Below are 17,039 nucleotides of genomic sequence, written 5' to 3'. Positions count from 1 at the left end.
TCTCAACAAAGGCTTGAAAACATTTCAGGTATTCAGCCCAGTAATATTTTTTTAGCTACAGCACAACATAATGAACTAGTCTGGCTTCTGCTGGGGCTCATATTATCTATCAACACAGACCTCCTTGGCATGTTTCAACCATTATGCTCATCATTTTTTCTCCTCTGTATATATTACTATGGAGCTGCACACTCTATCACATATAGTAATTTCAGAAGAATGGACATTTTATGTTCCAGGACTAATGTCCAGCTCCCCAAATTAATTTGCTTCACCAACTCCAGCCTGTTTTCCATACAACACAAGCAACTGAAGTGGAACTTCCACTTGCATCTTTTCAGCCTAAAGAGGCTAAAAATACCTGCCTGGTGTGTGTTCAGTCAGCCATGGATAATGCTGTATCCCTTATCTAAAATGACTAAATATGCTTTTCAAGGAAGGGTGACCATAATTTTTTTGAATACAAATAGAAAAAGTGAAAAGTAAAAAGCAACACTTGACTTAAAGGGAGATTTTAGAGAACTATCAGTAGCTTTGTCTGTCCCATATTTTTCTCAGGTGTACCTTTGCACAATCTTTATGTATGTCATTAAAGACACATTTTATTATTTTAAATTATGCTTTTATTTTTAATACATTTTAGTACATTTCAATATGAAACTAACTTTCACTTGAAGCTTTTTTCCCCCCAGAAATCTGATCCCTATTGTCTCTGTTCTCTCTCCTTGTTTGTTAATAGAAAAAAAAATTATTCTCCCAACTGGAGAATATCTCATCTGGAGCAGAAATAAGACATAACTACTTCAAGAATTAAAAAAAAAAAAAAATAAAAAAAATTAAGACTTAAATATAGAAAATAAGGCCATCCCTAATATAAAAATGCCTCAAGCAAGTAAACACTTGCTACTGAGTCTCTGAGTACATTATATTCTCCACACAAACAGTGCAAATCCACCTTTAGGCAAGGTTTTCCAGTCTTTTAATAAGATTTGCAATTTCTTGACAACTCATTTTTTTCCCCCCAAAGGCAGCGGGTGAATCAGGGTAAAGCATTTTTGCTTGCTCTGAAATCGAATATTTGCACATACTTGTAGACACCAAATGGAATACTCCTTAATCTTTTCACTTTGCTGTGTTGTGGTAGACAAAAAGACTACATTTATGTCAAAAAAAAGCACTACTGTTTGTTCACTACATGTCACTACACACTCTCCAGTGTAACTATGTCAAGCAGCACCATACGCATCTGTACAGCTCAAATTTTCACAATGTACTATGAAAAAGTTAGCAAATGATCATAATCATCAACCACTGTAAGCATTTATCATCACCTTTTTAAAAAGTCCAAAATGCCAACTGGTCAACTGGCCCCATACACACACTGCAAAATAACTTTTAATGCATCTTAAGATGCTTTTTGCAGCTCTTCAACTGTACTATACAATCAGCATTTCTGTATTTTCATGACTGCATTTTTTGTATTTTCGTGACAAAGGCTTATTTAACAAGTTGCCACCCACTACTAAGTGACTTGAAAGAACAGTTATGAATCCTACAGTCACACACTCAGACTTGACCTTGGATGAGGATGGTTCAATCAGTCTGGCTCTCTGTTTATTAGAGACTCTGCTCAGTCATTCAGAGTCCACAGCACATCTGCAGTCCCAGCTGCACGTCTTTTAGGCAGGTTGAAATTACTCTAATTTTTCAAACTGATTATTTTGCATTAGTAGCTGAAAAGATTCCATTAAAAGTTTGAAGAGAAATTTGAGGCCTCTTTTAGTTTAGAGTTCTGCACAAACATAAACTCCTACTATTACATAAAAGTGAGACCTCAGAAGCCTCAGTCTCATCCATCTTCCAGCAATATTAAGGGCTGAAAGCGACACCCCCCCCCTTTCTTTTTTTTTTAATTGTCTTTTGAGGAATAATCTACTTTCTTGTCCTCAGTCCTATCCCACTTGCCTTGGCTTCCAGCTTCCCGTGCAGGTGGAAAGTCCATCTCCTCCAGTCTTCTCAGAGAAGTTCAAAGTTCTCACCTGAGCTCACAGACAGCCAGAGCCATCCTTCCTTCCTTCATAGGTGGGTTAATCTGGACAAACACTTCTGGAAAGCTCTGGTAAAGCCTTTCCCCAGAAATCCAGACTGCCAGGTGGGGAACCACTTTGTTAGGACCTTCTGGATTACAAGTCCTTTTTGGGACTTCACCTTGAGCAAGGTATTCACTGGTATTCATTTTGTAGCTACAAGTACTGACATCCACATAATAAGCAAATACTGTTTATACAGCTATGAACAAACCTTCCCAGAGGGGTCCTGATTTTTTTTCTTAATGTTTTTGTTTGGGTTTGTTGGGGGTTTTTTGGTGTTTGGTTTTTTTTTTTAATTCATCCACCCCTTATTTACCTTTCCTAAAAGAACAAAAACAAAGGTAAGGAAAAAAAACATGCTTCTGCAAGCCTCATTTGAAGTTTGATTTTAGAGCAATACTTCCTGTTTCAGATATGTAATTTAGGACAATCTTTGGCTATTACAAAGAGAAAATACATTCTTTTATCTTTGTATTTACTTTTTGTTTAAGGTTAGGCTTTTTCAGCCTTTGATCTGTAACAAAAATAAGGGCTACCCAGTAGGAGCATTTCTTATTGTTACTCTGAAAAGACTTTTGATTGATTCATCCTTCTTCTGACTCATGTTATTAACACAATAGGAGCTGGGTTTGAAAAACAGAAAAAGCAATCATTTTGTTGAAGAGATACACTTTATCTTTCTGCAAAATACTTAATCCATTTTACTACTCTGTTCAACAAAATAAATTTAAAAAAAATCTTAAAACTTTTTTGCAAAGGCAGCAGATAATTAACAAAGATCTACTGATACTGGTTTTGCTCTCAGCATATGAAAGTAAATTGTAATCTCTTGGCTGGATAGTGCAGTTCAAGACTATCCGTAAATATCAAAGAAATTATAGTCTGAGCTGACCTAAGTCGTTTTCCCATGTTTTATTTTACAATTAAGAAAGAGATAAAAATGTAGACTTAAGGTTTTCTTTGGAGAAGATAATTACTGAGAACTAGCCTAAGACTGAGAATCATCTGCCCTTATTAATACCCAGACAACTATTTCCATTTAGCAGATTAAAAAAATATTTTAAATAAAATAAAATAATTTAACAGATTTCAAAAGGCCATTTTATCCTGTATTGTAGAAACTGTTTATGGTGTTGTTCTACAGTTCAGAACAGGTAATTTCACTCTTCAGACCCAAATAGTTGGGGGTATTTGTCCATGCTTTTAGCTCCATCTTCAAGGTAATCAGATATAAAAGGAAGTCAAGATTTAAATACTCAAAACAGAGACATGATTTTCTCAAATTCTGAGTGTTAGGGCAGACAAAAGAAAAAAAAAAGATCAACAAAACATATTCATGTTCCATTACCATTATCAGTAAGAACAGGAAGTACAGAACTCTCCAGATCTCACTGTTACCAAGACATAAAAGCAGAGATCAACATTCTCTGGTTTGCAGACAGGGGTATAAACTAGTCCAGGGGCAAACAAATGTCCAGTGCCCAAGTAAAACTGTCTCAGACTTTCTCCTGCCTCTTCCTTATACTTTCAAAACTCTTTCTTGGAAGCTCATGGAGGCCCCACGAACATACAGACTGACACACTCATTCCCAAGAGCTGATATTATGATGGGTGCAGTACATGAATCTTAAATTCATCCACCTACCAAAATTTTCCTGATGGTCAGAATGAAAAGTATCTCTGCAGAACACAAATCAGCCTGTCCTTGTGTATTCTCTGTGGTTTGAGAAGGACTGTAACCCTCTGTTTTCCAGTACTGTTCCCTTTTTACTCACTGCCACATCCTATCTATCTAGAAGGTGAGGCAGGAAAGGTAACCTAAAATCATATTTAAAATTAACAAATAAGAGGTGACTCTAAGGAAGAAACCACATATTATAAAAGTAATGTTGAACGGCATGGTGAAAACATACATTTTTTATTTTATATCATAAAAACTAGGACAACTCTTAGTCAAGTAGAAGAAACATTTTTTTGGTGTTTTAAAAGAATTTATCTGACTAACAGTGGAAACTCCCCAAGTTAATGTACACCCTACTGCTCTTCCTCTCTTAAATGCTGGATAATCCTGAACCACTTCCTGATACCAGAAGCTGCTCAGGTTATTACTGTTTAATAACTAATGACTAGCTTAAAAATTATTCTAAACCATGTTCAGAACTTTTTTAAGAGATAGTAAAACCATGCAAGTAAAAACTACTTAAATTCTTGACAAGGCAGAATTCAAAGCAGAGGTGAGGACAGTTCATCTTCTGGCAGGCTCAGGTATACATTTCCTCTATGACCTATTAGTTAATCTAGATTCTCCAATTACTTAAAGGTACTTCAACCTGAAATGGTGTAAAGGGTTCTAACATTTCCCATTCAGACTATTACTTTCATTATTACAGCTGCTCTAATATATAACTCTTGTTTTGCTGTGTTTGCCATATAGACAGCGTTTAGTATAAACTCCACAGAGGAAGTCTTTCCACATATCTCCTTTTAAAATACTTTAGCTTTTAGTGTAATGGAAGTCTGACAAAACCAACTGGTTAAAAAGAAAAAAGACATTAAGGAATTCTCTGCTGTGCAAATTGCTGGCTATTGCTAATAAATAATAATGTCACAGATTTCCACCAAAGAATGAGCCATTTACACACGACTGATGCTTTTGCAGAAGTCTGCAAACAGCAGATGAAACCATGTCTGGTTTTCTATTTGGATGCTGCTGTCCAAATACAGATTCCTGAACTGTTGTGTCAGGATTTCAGCCCATCGGGCCTCACAAGCACATAGACACACATCCTGCCTTGCAAACTCAATACTGGTGAGCTCAGAAGGAAGCCTCACTTACCCTTTATTGGTTCAGAATACCAAAATAAAAAAAAGAGAATGGGCAATAAGCATGCCACACTTGCCCCCATCCTCAAGAATAGCATCAGGTACCATTTTATCTACATATTAAAAAAAAAAAATAAAAGAGAAAGACTCAGGTTTGTAATTCCTTTCCTTGTGTCAAGAAAACATAAAAAAAAAAAGGGGAAAGTGTCACTTGGTGGCACCTTGCTACATCTGATCTTCTAGCAAAACAAGGGTTTACATAACTTTCCAGCATGCACAACTTCATTAACGGTTGCCTGCATAGGATTTTCAAGTGCAGCCTTTAGTAGCAGGTTGGTTGTGCCTCAAGTGAATTTCTTTTCCACCCACCCCAGAAACTTCTTCTAATGCTATACTCTGAGGAATATTACTGCCTCCTAAACACAACCCAGCTACAACATCAATAGGATTTTTTAAACTCCAGTAGTATTTTATACTATCACAGTCAAGGAGCTAAAGACACTTTACAGGAACCCATTTGCCAAGTCACATGGGTCAGCCACGCAGAGGCTCATATGTCACAGAAAGGTTGAGTTACATAGAAGTAGAGAGAACCTTGGACAGAGAATTAAAATGGAGACAACAGTTGGAGACCGGAGATTTCTGGAACAAGTATTACTCTGTGCTCTTCTGCTACACAGAAATAGAATGGGGAAGTACAATTTCAGAATCACTCTGTTAGGAAAGAAGGGACACTTGTCCTGTAGATCACGACAACCTTTCAAGCCTGGGGCTCCACATACACAGATTTTTCCACAATACTCAGATTGCAAATATACATCACCCTTCACCATGTACTAATTTTCAAGAGGCTTGGTTACACTATAACTGGGGGGTGACACCGAGGTGTGACATTGGCTTGCTGCAGGCCTGGTCTCACGTGCATCGTTTATCAGAGTACACCATCGCTCCTGTCTCGTCAAGTGAGTTACACCATCGTTTGTTAAGCACATACCAAGATAACCAATGTCACAACACACCGTGTTCTGGCAGTGAGGTTCTTAGAGAGCTTCCTACGGACACACGCCCTCAAGGAACAAAGACCTCCGGATGGTGAAGGCCCCAAATTAAGCCCTTTAGGATACAGACCCTTCACAGGAGCCAACAGTGCGACCTGCAAAGGCTCACTCAGTGTTTTCCCACCACCAGCCAGGTCCAAGCAAGCACCTCCGAAGGCAGCACATGACAGCCGTGAAGGCCGAGATCCAATTACACCCTCCAGCCCTGGGCCAGTTCCTCTGGCACAGCCAAGTCCTTACACTCCACTACAGCCTCCCAAGACCCTCAGAAACCCAGGGGTGCCGTCCCACCCCGCCTCCAAGGAGTAACGGGGCTGATCTCTGTGCCAGCACAAGGACACCGGTGCCCCCAGACCTCGGCGCGGGACACCGTGACCACCGTCCCTGAAGGGGCAGGAGCCCGGGCTGGATGCGCCTGCGGTGCCGCCTCTGCCCCACCGTGAGCCGAGCAAACCCACCAGCACCACCGCCTCCCCCGCTAATCCCGCTCGCCGTGGCACGGCACGGAGCAGGAGCTGCGTTAACGGGAGCGCGGCCGCAGCGGCCGCGGGGTGCGCGGAGCCCCGGGACGGTCCCCGCCGCCCGCTCCGCCCGGCACCGCGGCGGGCGGGGAGGGCACCGCTCCGCCGTGCCCTGACCTTATCCCGACTTGGCAGGGGCCGCCCGGGCGCCGGAGTGCGGCGGGCAGAGCTGCCATCACACCGCCCGCCCGGCTCCGCGCAGGGGAACAGCGGCAGCGCCGCAGGAGGAAGAGAAGGAGGAGGAGGAGGAGGAGAAGGAGGAGGGGGGCAGGCCCGCGCCCGCTCACCTGCAGGGGGAAGGTGGCCGCCTTGTTGCCCACGTAGCCGCGCACGACGTGGCTCTGGATGGAGAGCACCCGGCACTCGGGCTCCATGGCTGCGCCGCCCGCCCTCCCGCCCGCGCCGGGCCGAGCTGGCGGCGGCGGCGCCGGCAGCAGGAGCAGGAGCGGGGGGCGGAGCGCGGGCGGCGTGACGCGCTCGCCCTCCCTGCCCGCCTGTCACACACACACGCGCTCCCCCCGCGGCAGGGAGGGAAGGGGCGGGGGCACCGCACGGCTCCCCCCGCGGTGGTCGCTGCCCGGCGCTGGGTGCGGTGCGGAGGGGGCGCCCGGCGCCCACCGCAGATCCGCCCCCCGCGCTCTCGCCGCGGGTCCCGCCGCCGCCTCCCCCGCGGCGTCACCGGTCACGCGCCCCAGCGGCCGCCCCGCCCGGCGGTGGCACCGGCGACACCGGGCACCGAGCGCGGACACGGCCCCGGACACCGCCCGGGCACGGCGGGGGCAGCGGGAAGGGGTGAGCGCCTCGCCCCGGCGCTTGGGGAGTCACCGGGATGGGTCGGGTTGGAAAGGGACCACGGCGGGTCGTCTGTCCCAACCTCCCTGCTCGTGGAGGGCCATCCCAGAGCACGCGGCAGCGGGTTGTGTCCAGACGGTTCTGGAATGTCTCCAGTGAGGGAGACTCTCCACCCTCTCTGGGCATTCTGTTCCACTGCACAGGGAAGAAGTTCTTCGTGTTCGGGTGGAACTTCCAGGGCATCAGTTTCTGCCCGTTGCCTCTTGTCCTATTGCTTGGAACGACCAAGCAGGGCCTGGTCTGTCCTCTGACACTCACCCTTTGGATATTGTAGCATTAATTAGTGGACACATTAATGAAGTCCCCTCTCAGTCATCTCTTCTCCAGGCTAAACAGGCCCAGCTCCCTCAGCCTTTATTCATAAGAAAGATGCTCCAGTCCCCCAGTCCTCCTCTTAGCCCTCCACTGGACCCTCTCCAGGAGCTCCGTGTCTCTGTTGTCCTGAGGAGACCAGAACTGGACTTGGTAAATGAGCTTTTTCCACCTGGAAGGAAGTTGCAGTGAGGTGGGGGTCAGAGTCTTCTGCTCATGCCCACAGTGAGAGGACCAGAGGAAATGACCTTAAGCTGAGATAGTGGAGGTTCAGATTAGATAGAAAAAAAAAGTTCACTATCAGGGTAGTCAGACATTGGAATAGGCTGCCCAGGGAGGTGGTGGAGTCACCATTCATGGAGGTGTTTAAGCCCAAGCTGTGGGTGCCCTGAGAGAGCACCACCCTCGCAGTCGAGTTCTGAAGTGAGTGCAATTGTGTGTTATTGACCCAAAAAAAAAAAAACCCTTCGGAGGGCTGCCAAAGAGTAAAAGAAGATGTATGTGTTGGCTGGCAAGTGCTACAATATATCAAGACTCTGCTGAGACAGGACTTGATGGCGTGTTTGGGAGTTTCATCTTCCTCTGACCATTTGTCATTATTGACCGTCACAGATCACAATAAGAAATGACGCCTGATGCCTCTTGTTCTTCTTTGTGGATAGTTTTGAATTGACTCTTGAAATAGCGTGATTATTTCTCAGCAAGGTGAAAGAGTATTTTCCTCATCATAAGTAATCTGTTGGAAAATGAGGGAACATGCTGTCCTCTTTTCAGTCATCACTCCAGTTAAAAAACTTCGGGCTTATTCTAGTCTGGCCTAACTACTAACAGTTGCTTCACCACCTATAAATTTATGCGTTTCTTGAATTGCAGAAATCAGTGCATCTCCATGGTGTACAGGGCCAGAACAATGAGGAATCTGCATCATGTTATACTCCTGCTCCTCTAGCTTAGAGGGCAATTGCTGGAATACAGATCTTGTCCTTTTTTTTCCTGTGTTTCCTCCCTTCCTCACTATTAGGGCTTCATGCTCCACTTTGACCTTGTAAGCCTATGATACACACATACTGGCTTAGGTTCCTTTTGGGAATAACTCAAGATCAGTCTTGTGGGTTCCACAGTGTGAGACTGGGCCTCAGTTAAGGCAGTTGTGTAGTGGCATTAATGGTTTGTCTCTGTAGTGCCTATACCAATTGTATTTTCCCCAGACTGCTTGTACACCTGAACAAGGAAACTGCAGCATGGGTATCAATTACAGGATTGTTTAGGTTGGAAAAGACCTTTGAGGTCATTAAGTCTAACTTATTAAACCAGCACTGCAAAATCCACCACTAAGCCATGTCCCTAAGTGCTACGTCTACATGTCTTTTAAATACTTCCAGGGGCGGTGACTCCACCACTTCTGTTCCAGTGCTTGACAACCCTTTTGGTGAAGAAATTTTTCCAGATGTCCAATCTAAACCTCCCTTGGCACAACTTGAGGCCATTTCCTGTTATCCTATCCCTGTTCTCCTGGGATAAAGTTCTGTTGCTTGCTCCCACACCACATGCTGTTTCTCCAAGCAAGTGGAAAAATCCACTCTATGCAAGATTGCTACTTTCTTTCTGATGTTCTGAAAGGTCCAACAAAGGCAAGTACTCCTAGAAAACTTTATGCTTTTCCCAGAGGAACATCTGAAGCCTCCCTTTGTACTCTAAGCTGTAAAAATTGAAGTATTTTTAATGAATTGAGGAGTAGAACCTGCACACACAAAAGTAAGCAAGGGGGTGACTCAGCAGTATCAAGTGCCATTGTTTTTCCAACTATGGGGGAATCTGTACATCCATATACTAAAAAAGTTGCCACAAGCAAAGCAAAGGCTACAAAACAATTTGCCTTCCCTTCCAGAAAGCAGCTCATCTGAAAGTGTGCACAGTTTCTGAGCAGTGGGTTTTTTAAAGACAGAATTCTCCCTATTTATTCTTTAAGAAATCAGGCCTCTTCCTCATAATAAAAGACTCTGTGTCCCAGGAAAAAGTGAAGCTTCGATTCCATAGTGATCATGCATCCTGCTATTCTATCGTTCTCAAAAAAATAACTCCCAGGTACTCCTCCAAATCTGGGGATTACTAAGACTATTCGAGGAGCAAATAACCATTCAGTGGGTGACAGAAAGCTTCATTGGGAAAAAAGAAAAAGTCAGAGCAGGTTAGATCAAGTGCAGGCAATAGAGAAGCTGTCCTGGGCTTCCTATTACAGCTGCTGCAGCAGCACTGTGATGATATCTTTCGAGCTCCTGCCCTGTCAGTGGACTGTGCATGGAGTTTTATGGTGGTTTTTTTTAAGGTAACCTGACCACTCAAATCAGATCTCCTTGGTCAGAGCAGACTATTTGCTGGAAATGTTGAATTTTGAGTAGAAGATCATCATCATTTGGTCGAGAGGATAGTTAAAAAGACCACAGTTTGTCAACAACTGGCAACGTTTCTTCCACAAATGTTCCTTGTTCCTCCTGTGCCCTCCTTCTGTAACTCGCCGAAATCCTGCTCACATCTCCCCCACTGCTGTGCTCAGCCTGTCAGTACCCACAGAGCAAATCACCCCACGGCAGACCTGAGGCAGTAATGCACATGACAGGCATCCAGCCTGCAGTTCTGGGAGATACACATCTTCACCTGCCTTCTTTGCTTCTGGGCAGACAGGACAAACATCCTTATGGGGCCATTTGTTGCACAGGCTGCTGCCTTCCTGTGTCTGTGTTGTTGCCCTTTGGAATTCCAGCTCACCACGCATGAAGAAATTGTGAGATTATGGTGAATAACAAGCTTAACATGGATCAACAATGTCACAATATTGCAATAAAGGTAATCACCTTTTGGACTGCATAAACAACACTATAGTCTGCCAGACATATGAACTCGTCCTTGCAGCGTACTGAGCACTGGTTGGGTCTCTGGTGAAGTACTGCCAAGTTTTTGGAATGACATTTTATTCAAAATGAAAAAATGGCACAATGGGAGAGGCCATAAGAAGGATCCAAGGCTCAGGACACACAACATAGGAGGAAATGTTTTCTTTGTATTAATGAAAACTCAACTCTATTAGCAGCCTACAAATACATATAACACAGGGCTATGAGGGAGCAGAAGGGAACAAACCAATGTCCATGATGGAGGGCTTGCTGCCATTTTGCAAAGGATTATGAAACACGCAGGAGGAGATTGCTTGGGAAGATTGATGAGGTTTTATCTTCAGTTTGTTTGTTTTTTCATAGCAATTGGAAAAAATATTTTATGAATATTGATAGGTGTATTTAAATTTGTCTTGGAATGGGGAACAGACTTGAACTACCAAGGTCTCCTGAAGCCCAGATTTTCTATTTCAGCACAATAGAAAAGATGTGGAGCTGCCAAGAATATGACACACTGAGCTTGATAAAGGATGCACAGAGAGAAGGTCTTAAATCAGATTTTGTATGTTGCATATGGATTCTCTAAATCATTGTAGACATTGACAGAAAATAAAAGGTGACAGTTATGTAAAAGTAGAATCAGTACCCTCTCCTCGAAAAGTCTTCAAGGCAGCAGAATCGGACCAGCAGAGAGTAATAACTAGAATCATAGAATTGCTTAGGCTGGAAAAGACCTTCAAGATGGCTGAGCCCAGCTATTAACCCAGCACTGCCAAGTCCACCACTAAACCATGTCCCTAAGCACCACATCATATTTCTTAGATACCTCCAGGGATGGTGACAGCCACAAGCAGCCTGTTCCAGTGCTTGACAACCTTTTCAGTGAAGAAATTTCTCCTATATCCCATCTGAACCTCCCCTGTCACAAATTGAGGCCGTTTCCTCTTGTCCTGTTGCTTGTTACTTGGGAGAAGAGACTGACTCCCCACCTGGCCACAACCTCCTTTCAGGTAGTTGCAGAGGTCAGTGAGGTCTCCCCTGAGACTCTTTTTCTCCAGGCTAAACGCCCCCAGCTCCCTCAGCTGCTCCTCACCAGACTCGTGCTCCAGCCCCTTCCCCAGCGCCACTGAAGAGTACACTGAAGAGGACATGGTTCAAGCCATGACCAGCCAGTTTTTCCAGAAGAATTCTATGGGAAGTGGTGTCAAAGCCTTTGCTAACATCTAGACAACATCCAATTGTGCATTCCTCAATCAGAAGACCATCTGTATTTTAAGATACTGATTTTTGCTTGTCAGTTCAATGTTTGCTAAGACAGATTGTAAAGCACCAATTTATGATTGTGATAGTAACCATAAGCTGTTAGCAACATTTGATGTAGGAGGGGACCGTTGTCCTTGTTTTGTGCCAAATTTTCACTTGGCCTGTATTAAAATGATTAACTTTGTCAGGAATTGTCAAAATTAAGGGATGATCACAAGATCAAGTGGGCTATCTATTCACTTATACCTCTGACTCGAACCTGTTCTCTTTCACTTATTTGACAAATCTCCATATATTTTGAGCATTTTTACCTCCAAATATCAGGCCCAGTCTTGCAATCCTCATGTCCATTTTTGGAAGTGCTTCTGGGATGGCATCCACGGGGCTGGGTGTCAAGCTGAGAGACAGGCCAGTGATCACAAAGTTCTGTTTAAAATGCCATATTGCTGTCATGAGTTGCTGCAGCTGAACAGCACTGTATAGCGTGGCATTCTCGATCCTCATCGCCTAAAATACATCCTCAACCTAAAATATGCCTTTTCATAAAAAACATGCAAGACCACTCTGCTGTGAAATTCTAAGCTAAAGCACTCCTTACACTGGTGCAATTCCCAGTAACTACACACAAATATTTTAGCTGGTACTGATGTCTGGTGCACGTTTAGGTTCCAGTGTCCATTTAACAGAATTATTTAAGTTAAAGAAAGCCAGGAGGCCTCCTTTGCTTGGCTAAGGGAGCTGAAGTGCTTCAGATCAGCTTGCAGTTTTGTCCTGAATGCTGGTGTTTGCACCCCCAGGATCCAGTTCTATTGCACTTAGTATCCACTACGTAATATTGGAGAAAAGCAATTCATTAGTTTAGTAGTTTAATGCCATTTAACCCTGTTTGTCCTTGAATAACCATTCACCAGCATTAAAAGGGTATCAGGGTAAGTGCAAATATCTCTTTGCCAACCAGTTTATTTCCAGCAGCAGACCAGAGGGGATAGGAGATGCAAACAAAGACATAGGAGATGCAGTTACAGGGCAATACAGTACAACATATGTCATGATAACAGCTTTAGAAAAATTAATATAAATGTTTTTGTTTTGTTTTGTTTTTAAGGCATCTTTGGGAAAAGTGTGAAGAAATTGGTGATATTTCCCTGTTTTTAATAATTCGATTTCATGGACACTTCATACCTGGTTTTTGATATTTAACCTTGAAAATTGTTTGACTTAGATTTTGGGTCAGAAACGCCACACACTGCATATTTGCTTTATAAAACATGATAACAGCTGGAAAAGAGCAAGGCCCTTCCTGGCAGTGGGAATAAACCTCTCAGCCATGAACTGCATCTCTCAGCAGTTTGTCCTGTGCGTGTCTTGCATCACATGCCGTCGTCTTGCAGTCATGAGTCACTTGCTTCAGCTCCCACTGCTCAGGGATAACGGCTTGGCAAAACTACATAGCTTATTCCTTCATTCCCTAGGGAAATGTGCACACAAAGCAGTGGGAAGCCAGGCCACTGCTGTGCTGGAAACAGAACAGATTTGCATTTGAGTTCAAGCTGCAGGGTGTACATGCTAAGACTAATACCACGTCTTTTTTCTAGTCCTGTTACCTGGGTAATGGTAATTTCATTTTGTTCTTTTCCTTCAGTGGCTACAAAAAGATTTTCTACTTTAAATTAAGCTTTGAATTGAAAACCTGAATGAAATACACTAAGTTCAGAAATGAGCTACTTAATTTTTCCAGTTATTCTAACTTCCCTAATAAGCAAAATAGCAGTAATAATAGAGGACAGATTTCAGGAGTCTGAGAGGGGCTAGTTCTGTCCCAGGGTGGAAATTCCTTTCTAATTTGCTCTTGCTTTTCTTTGTTATTGGAGGACAGTTCTCCTCCCTCCTGTAGTTTTGACCATTGTGACCAGTAGTGAAGTCTAACCTATGTAATTCTGAAAATCTCCAGGATTTTCCTCCTTAGTACAAAAACATAACGGTAGGATGAAGTTAGCAGACATTAGTGGGACCAGGATTTCATACGAGACTTTCAAAATTTCATCAGGAGTTTCAGGGTGATCCTGAGTTTGCTAGATTTACTATTTCCTGGTACAGCATTGGTTTAGTACCCAAAAGGTCTCTAAAAAAAATAGAGAAAAGAGAAGAGAAGCCTAAAAGCACACACACACACACACACACACATATACAGAGAACTGCAATTCACACAAATAGCCAAAGTTGCAAAAATTTGGATGAACACTAATCATGAGTTTCCATTCTTGGAATGTGAGTAATGATCAATTCCTTTATGGAACTCAGGTTAAGATCCACTCAGCAAACAGCAGCAATCCAAAGGTAGTCCCCCAAAACTCTAGGAAAAGCAAGAGGGATAAAACGAGAACCCAACTACAGACCATTATTATAACATGAGCAAAACAGTTGCGTGTGTGAAATAGAATCTGAATTTACACTTCTGGTAAGGGAGGGCCAGAAACCAGAACATTTTTTTGGACTCAGTCCCCCACCTAAATTAATGCAAGATGCTTCATACAAGATTATTTCTTATGAGGACTTTTCATCTTTGTAAATTTGGTATTCTGGGATTGAAGAAGAAAGAACTTCTTACAGAAAAATTACTGGCACAACATAGTGAAAAGCACTAGAGATTCTTCCTTAGGAACAAGATTTTTCTCCATTAACAAGTTTTTTCTCCAGGATAACTAACAATTTCTATAATTAAATGAAGGAAACTGATAAAAAAGATGTAAAGATTGCGTGAGATAAACGGGCAAAAATTAAAAAGTAGCCATCTGGTCCTGGCAGATACTTGAGCTGTGCAATACTATCAGCAGCAGTTGTAAGTTCCTTGGGCAGTTGACATCATTGCCCACAGCTGGTTAGAAATAATCAGCAGAAATTTCTGTATCATGTGCAAGCCCTGAACATGCCAGTGGCCAACTGCAAATTCCTGTGTCTGGCTTTACAGTGCAACACAATGTTTTCTACTCTTGGCAAGCAACTCTGTGGAGCTCAGGCCCTCAGTGGCCAATTTTGCAGCTTGTGAACAACAAAGAGCAATTTCTTCCTCTCTTGCCTGAAAGGGCTCCTGAGTGGGTTTCTAAGGAAGAAACTGTGGGCACTCTCTGCTCTCTGACAGGCTATTGGAAGGCAGTGCAGACATCTTGAATGATTCCTGTCCTTTCTTTCAAAGGGATTAATGGCAGGGAAAGGCTTGAGTGTTTTCTTTTCAGAAATAAAATTATCCCATGACAATATTCTGCAGAGGCAAGTACACATTATTGGATTATACAAGTGTTTACAGTTTTAGCCTTCATTTTATAGCAGATGTCTCCAAAATGCTTACCATAGTGGCAAAGCCTGTGAAAAGATGGGTCAAGACTGGAATGAGATCTGCTCCCTAAACTGAGACTGGAATTCACTTCCCTGAAGAGCCTAACCTGGAAGTTAGGCTTCCAGGTTTTTCACAGATCTGTCTGAACAAGGTAGGATTTAATCAGGGATTCTCTCCACATCCCCATTACTTAGTAAAGAGCAACATTTCCTCACAGAGAGCTAATTTAGTATTGTATCCTCCTTTCAGCAACATCACAGAGAAGAGTCCAGGCTGGAGCATGACCAAGCCTTCATTGAACTTAAGCATTCAACAGCAGAAGGAAATTCTAAGAAATATTATTGGATTTAGAGAAGCCTGACTTTTTTCTCACTAAGATCTTGAACTCTTTTCATCAGTTCAGTTTAATTCTTTATCTTTCTGACCCCGCATGCATATTTTTGTGCTGAGTATTACATTCACCAGTGTGCTAGCCCCGATCTCTCATCTTCCCACTGGGAAAGCTCTTGGTCCATGTAGCATTTCCACACGTCTTCCTTCTCCTAGACCAAGGCTCCTCCTAAGTCTCTGGCACTGGCAGCACTGCCCTCCATCACTGCTCCCTCCCACTGAGCCCTGAGGGCTTCCAGGTGTCAAGGCCATGGGCTGAGGGGGCAGCAGGGGCTGTGTGGGGCAGGGCCCAGGGCTTTCTGCTCCTGCTGCCTTCACCTGCTCCCACACAGGCAGGAGAAGCTGCTGCCTGTGCCGACTCTTGTGCCTTGGGAGTGAGAGGTGCATGGTGCTCCTCTTCCAGAGACTGCCCGTGGTCCTCCAGACCAGCCCCCAGACCTGCAGGCCCTGGTGTGCCCAGACCCCTGGGAGGCTTTTGACACAGTCCCACGTGACATCCTGATCTCCACATGGGAGAGCCGTGGGTTTGGAGGGTGGGCTACTCAGGGGATGAGCAATTGGATACATGGATGGAGCCAGAGCGTTGTGGCCAGTGACTCCTTGTCCACGGAGAGGCCAAGGATGAGGGGTGTCCCTCAGGGCTCGGCCTTGGGACCAGGGCTCTGGAATGTCTTTACCAGTGACACAGACTTGGCCACAGTGACTGTGCAGCCATCGGGTTTCAAATTTCTGGTGCCTTCGTCCCAAAATGGACCAGGCAGAGATGACCATGATTAGAAAATCAGCATCTTTTGTTAACATGTCCATGGATGAAGCCACTGCACAGGCTCCGGGCTGGCCTCTTTTACAGGACTGTGTTCTGAAGGAAATCTGTTCCCATTTTAACTGGAGGTTTAAGTTTTAATTTCACTCGTGCCACCGGTATGGACAGATCAGTTTTCTTTGTCTGAATAATTATTTCTGCATTTCTGAAAATTCTGTGCCTGTCAGGAGACCCTGATTAATTTTTGTAATTGATCCTGAGCAGGTGCAGGACCTGTCAGCACCTGAGGTGGGGATGCAGCTCTCTGTGGGATTCCTCTCTATACATAACTCCATGGGGCATGCTGATGGTAACAAACAGCTTTCAGTGTGTCTCTCTCTTACCTGCTTTGGCCCTCTGCAATACACATCTTGCCATGTTATCACTCCAATTACCAATTTTCATCGTCAACCAATGATAGTGTGTGATCTACTTGCTTCCCCTGAGCGACCTTTTAGGTGCTGCTCTCTATGGGGGAGCAGCTCAAGGTGTATGAACAGGTATATCCTACTGCAAACCTACTCCTAATATGTCTGAGTCTTCATCAGTTTTGGCTTTTTATACCATAAAAATAAAATAATAAAATAAAAAGAGAGAGAGCAGGTCATGGCTGGGCTTCGCGAACGAAGATTTGGGAAGGCTTTATCCACGTTTGTTACATGCACGTTGGTGACTTATGAGGCCAATACGTGACAGACATATC

The 17,039-nt window shown here is 43.8% G+C and overlaps 1 protein-coding gene across 1 annotated transcript in view; it reads right to left on the bottom strand.

Annotated features, from left to right (window-relative positions):
- Positions 1-6,970, bottom strand: part of PDXK (pyridoxal kinase) — a 49,198-nt gene extending 42,228 nt beyond the window's left edge. Inside the window, exon 1 of the mRNA XM_032677828.1 lies at positions 6,780-6,970. Within this exon, the coding sequence (XP_032533719.1) occupies positions 6,780-6,866 (87 nt within the window). The 5' untranslated portion in view covers positions 6,867-6,970. The remainder of the gene's footprint in view (positions 1-6,779) is intronic.
- Between the last annotated feature and the right edge of the window lie 10,069 nt (positions 6,971-17,039).

The sequence above is a fragment of the Chiroxiphia lanceolata genome, chromosome 2 (genome assembly GCF_009829145.1).
Source record: "Chiroxiphia lanceolata isolate bChiLan1 chromosome 2, bChiLan1.pri, whole genome shotgun sequence".
NCBI classification, from domain to species: Eukaryota; Metazoa; Chordata; class Aves; order Passeriformes; family Pipridae; genus Chiroxiphia; species Chiroxiphia lanceolata.
Note: the sequence above shows the minus strand (reverse complement) of the source record. Positions and strands in the feature narration are given on the sequence as shown.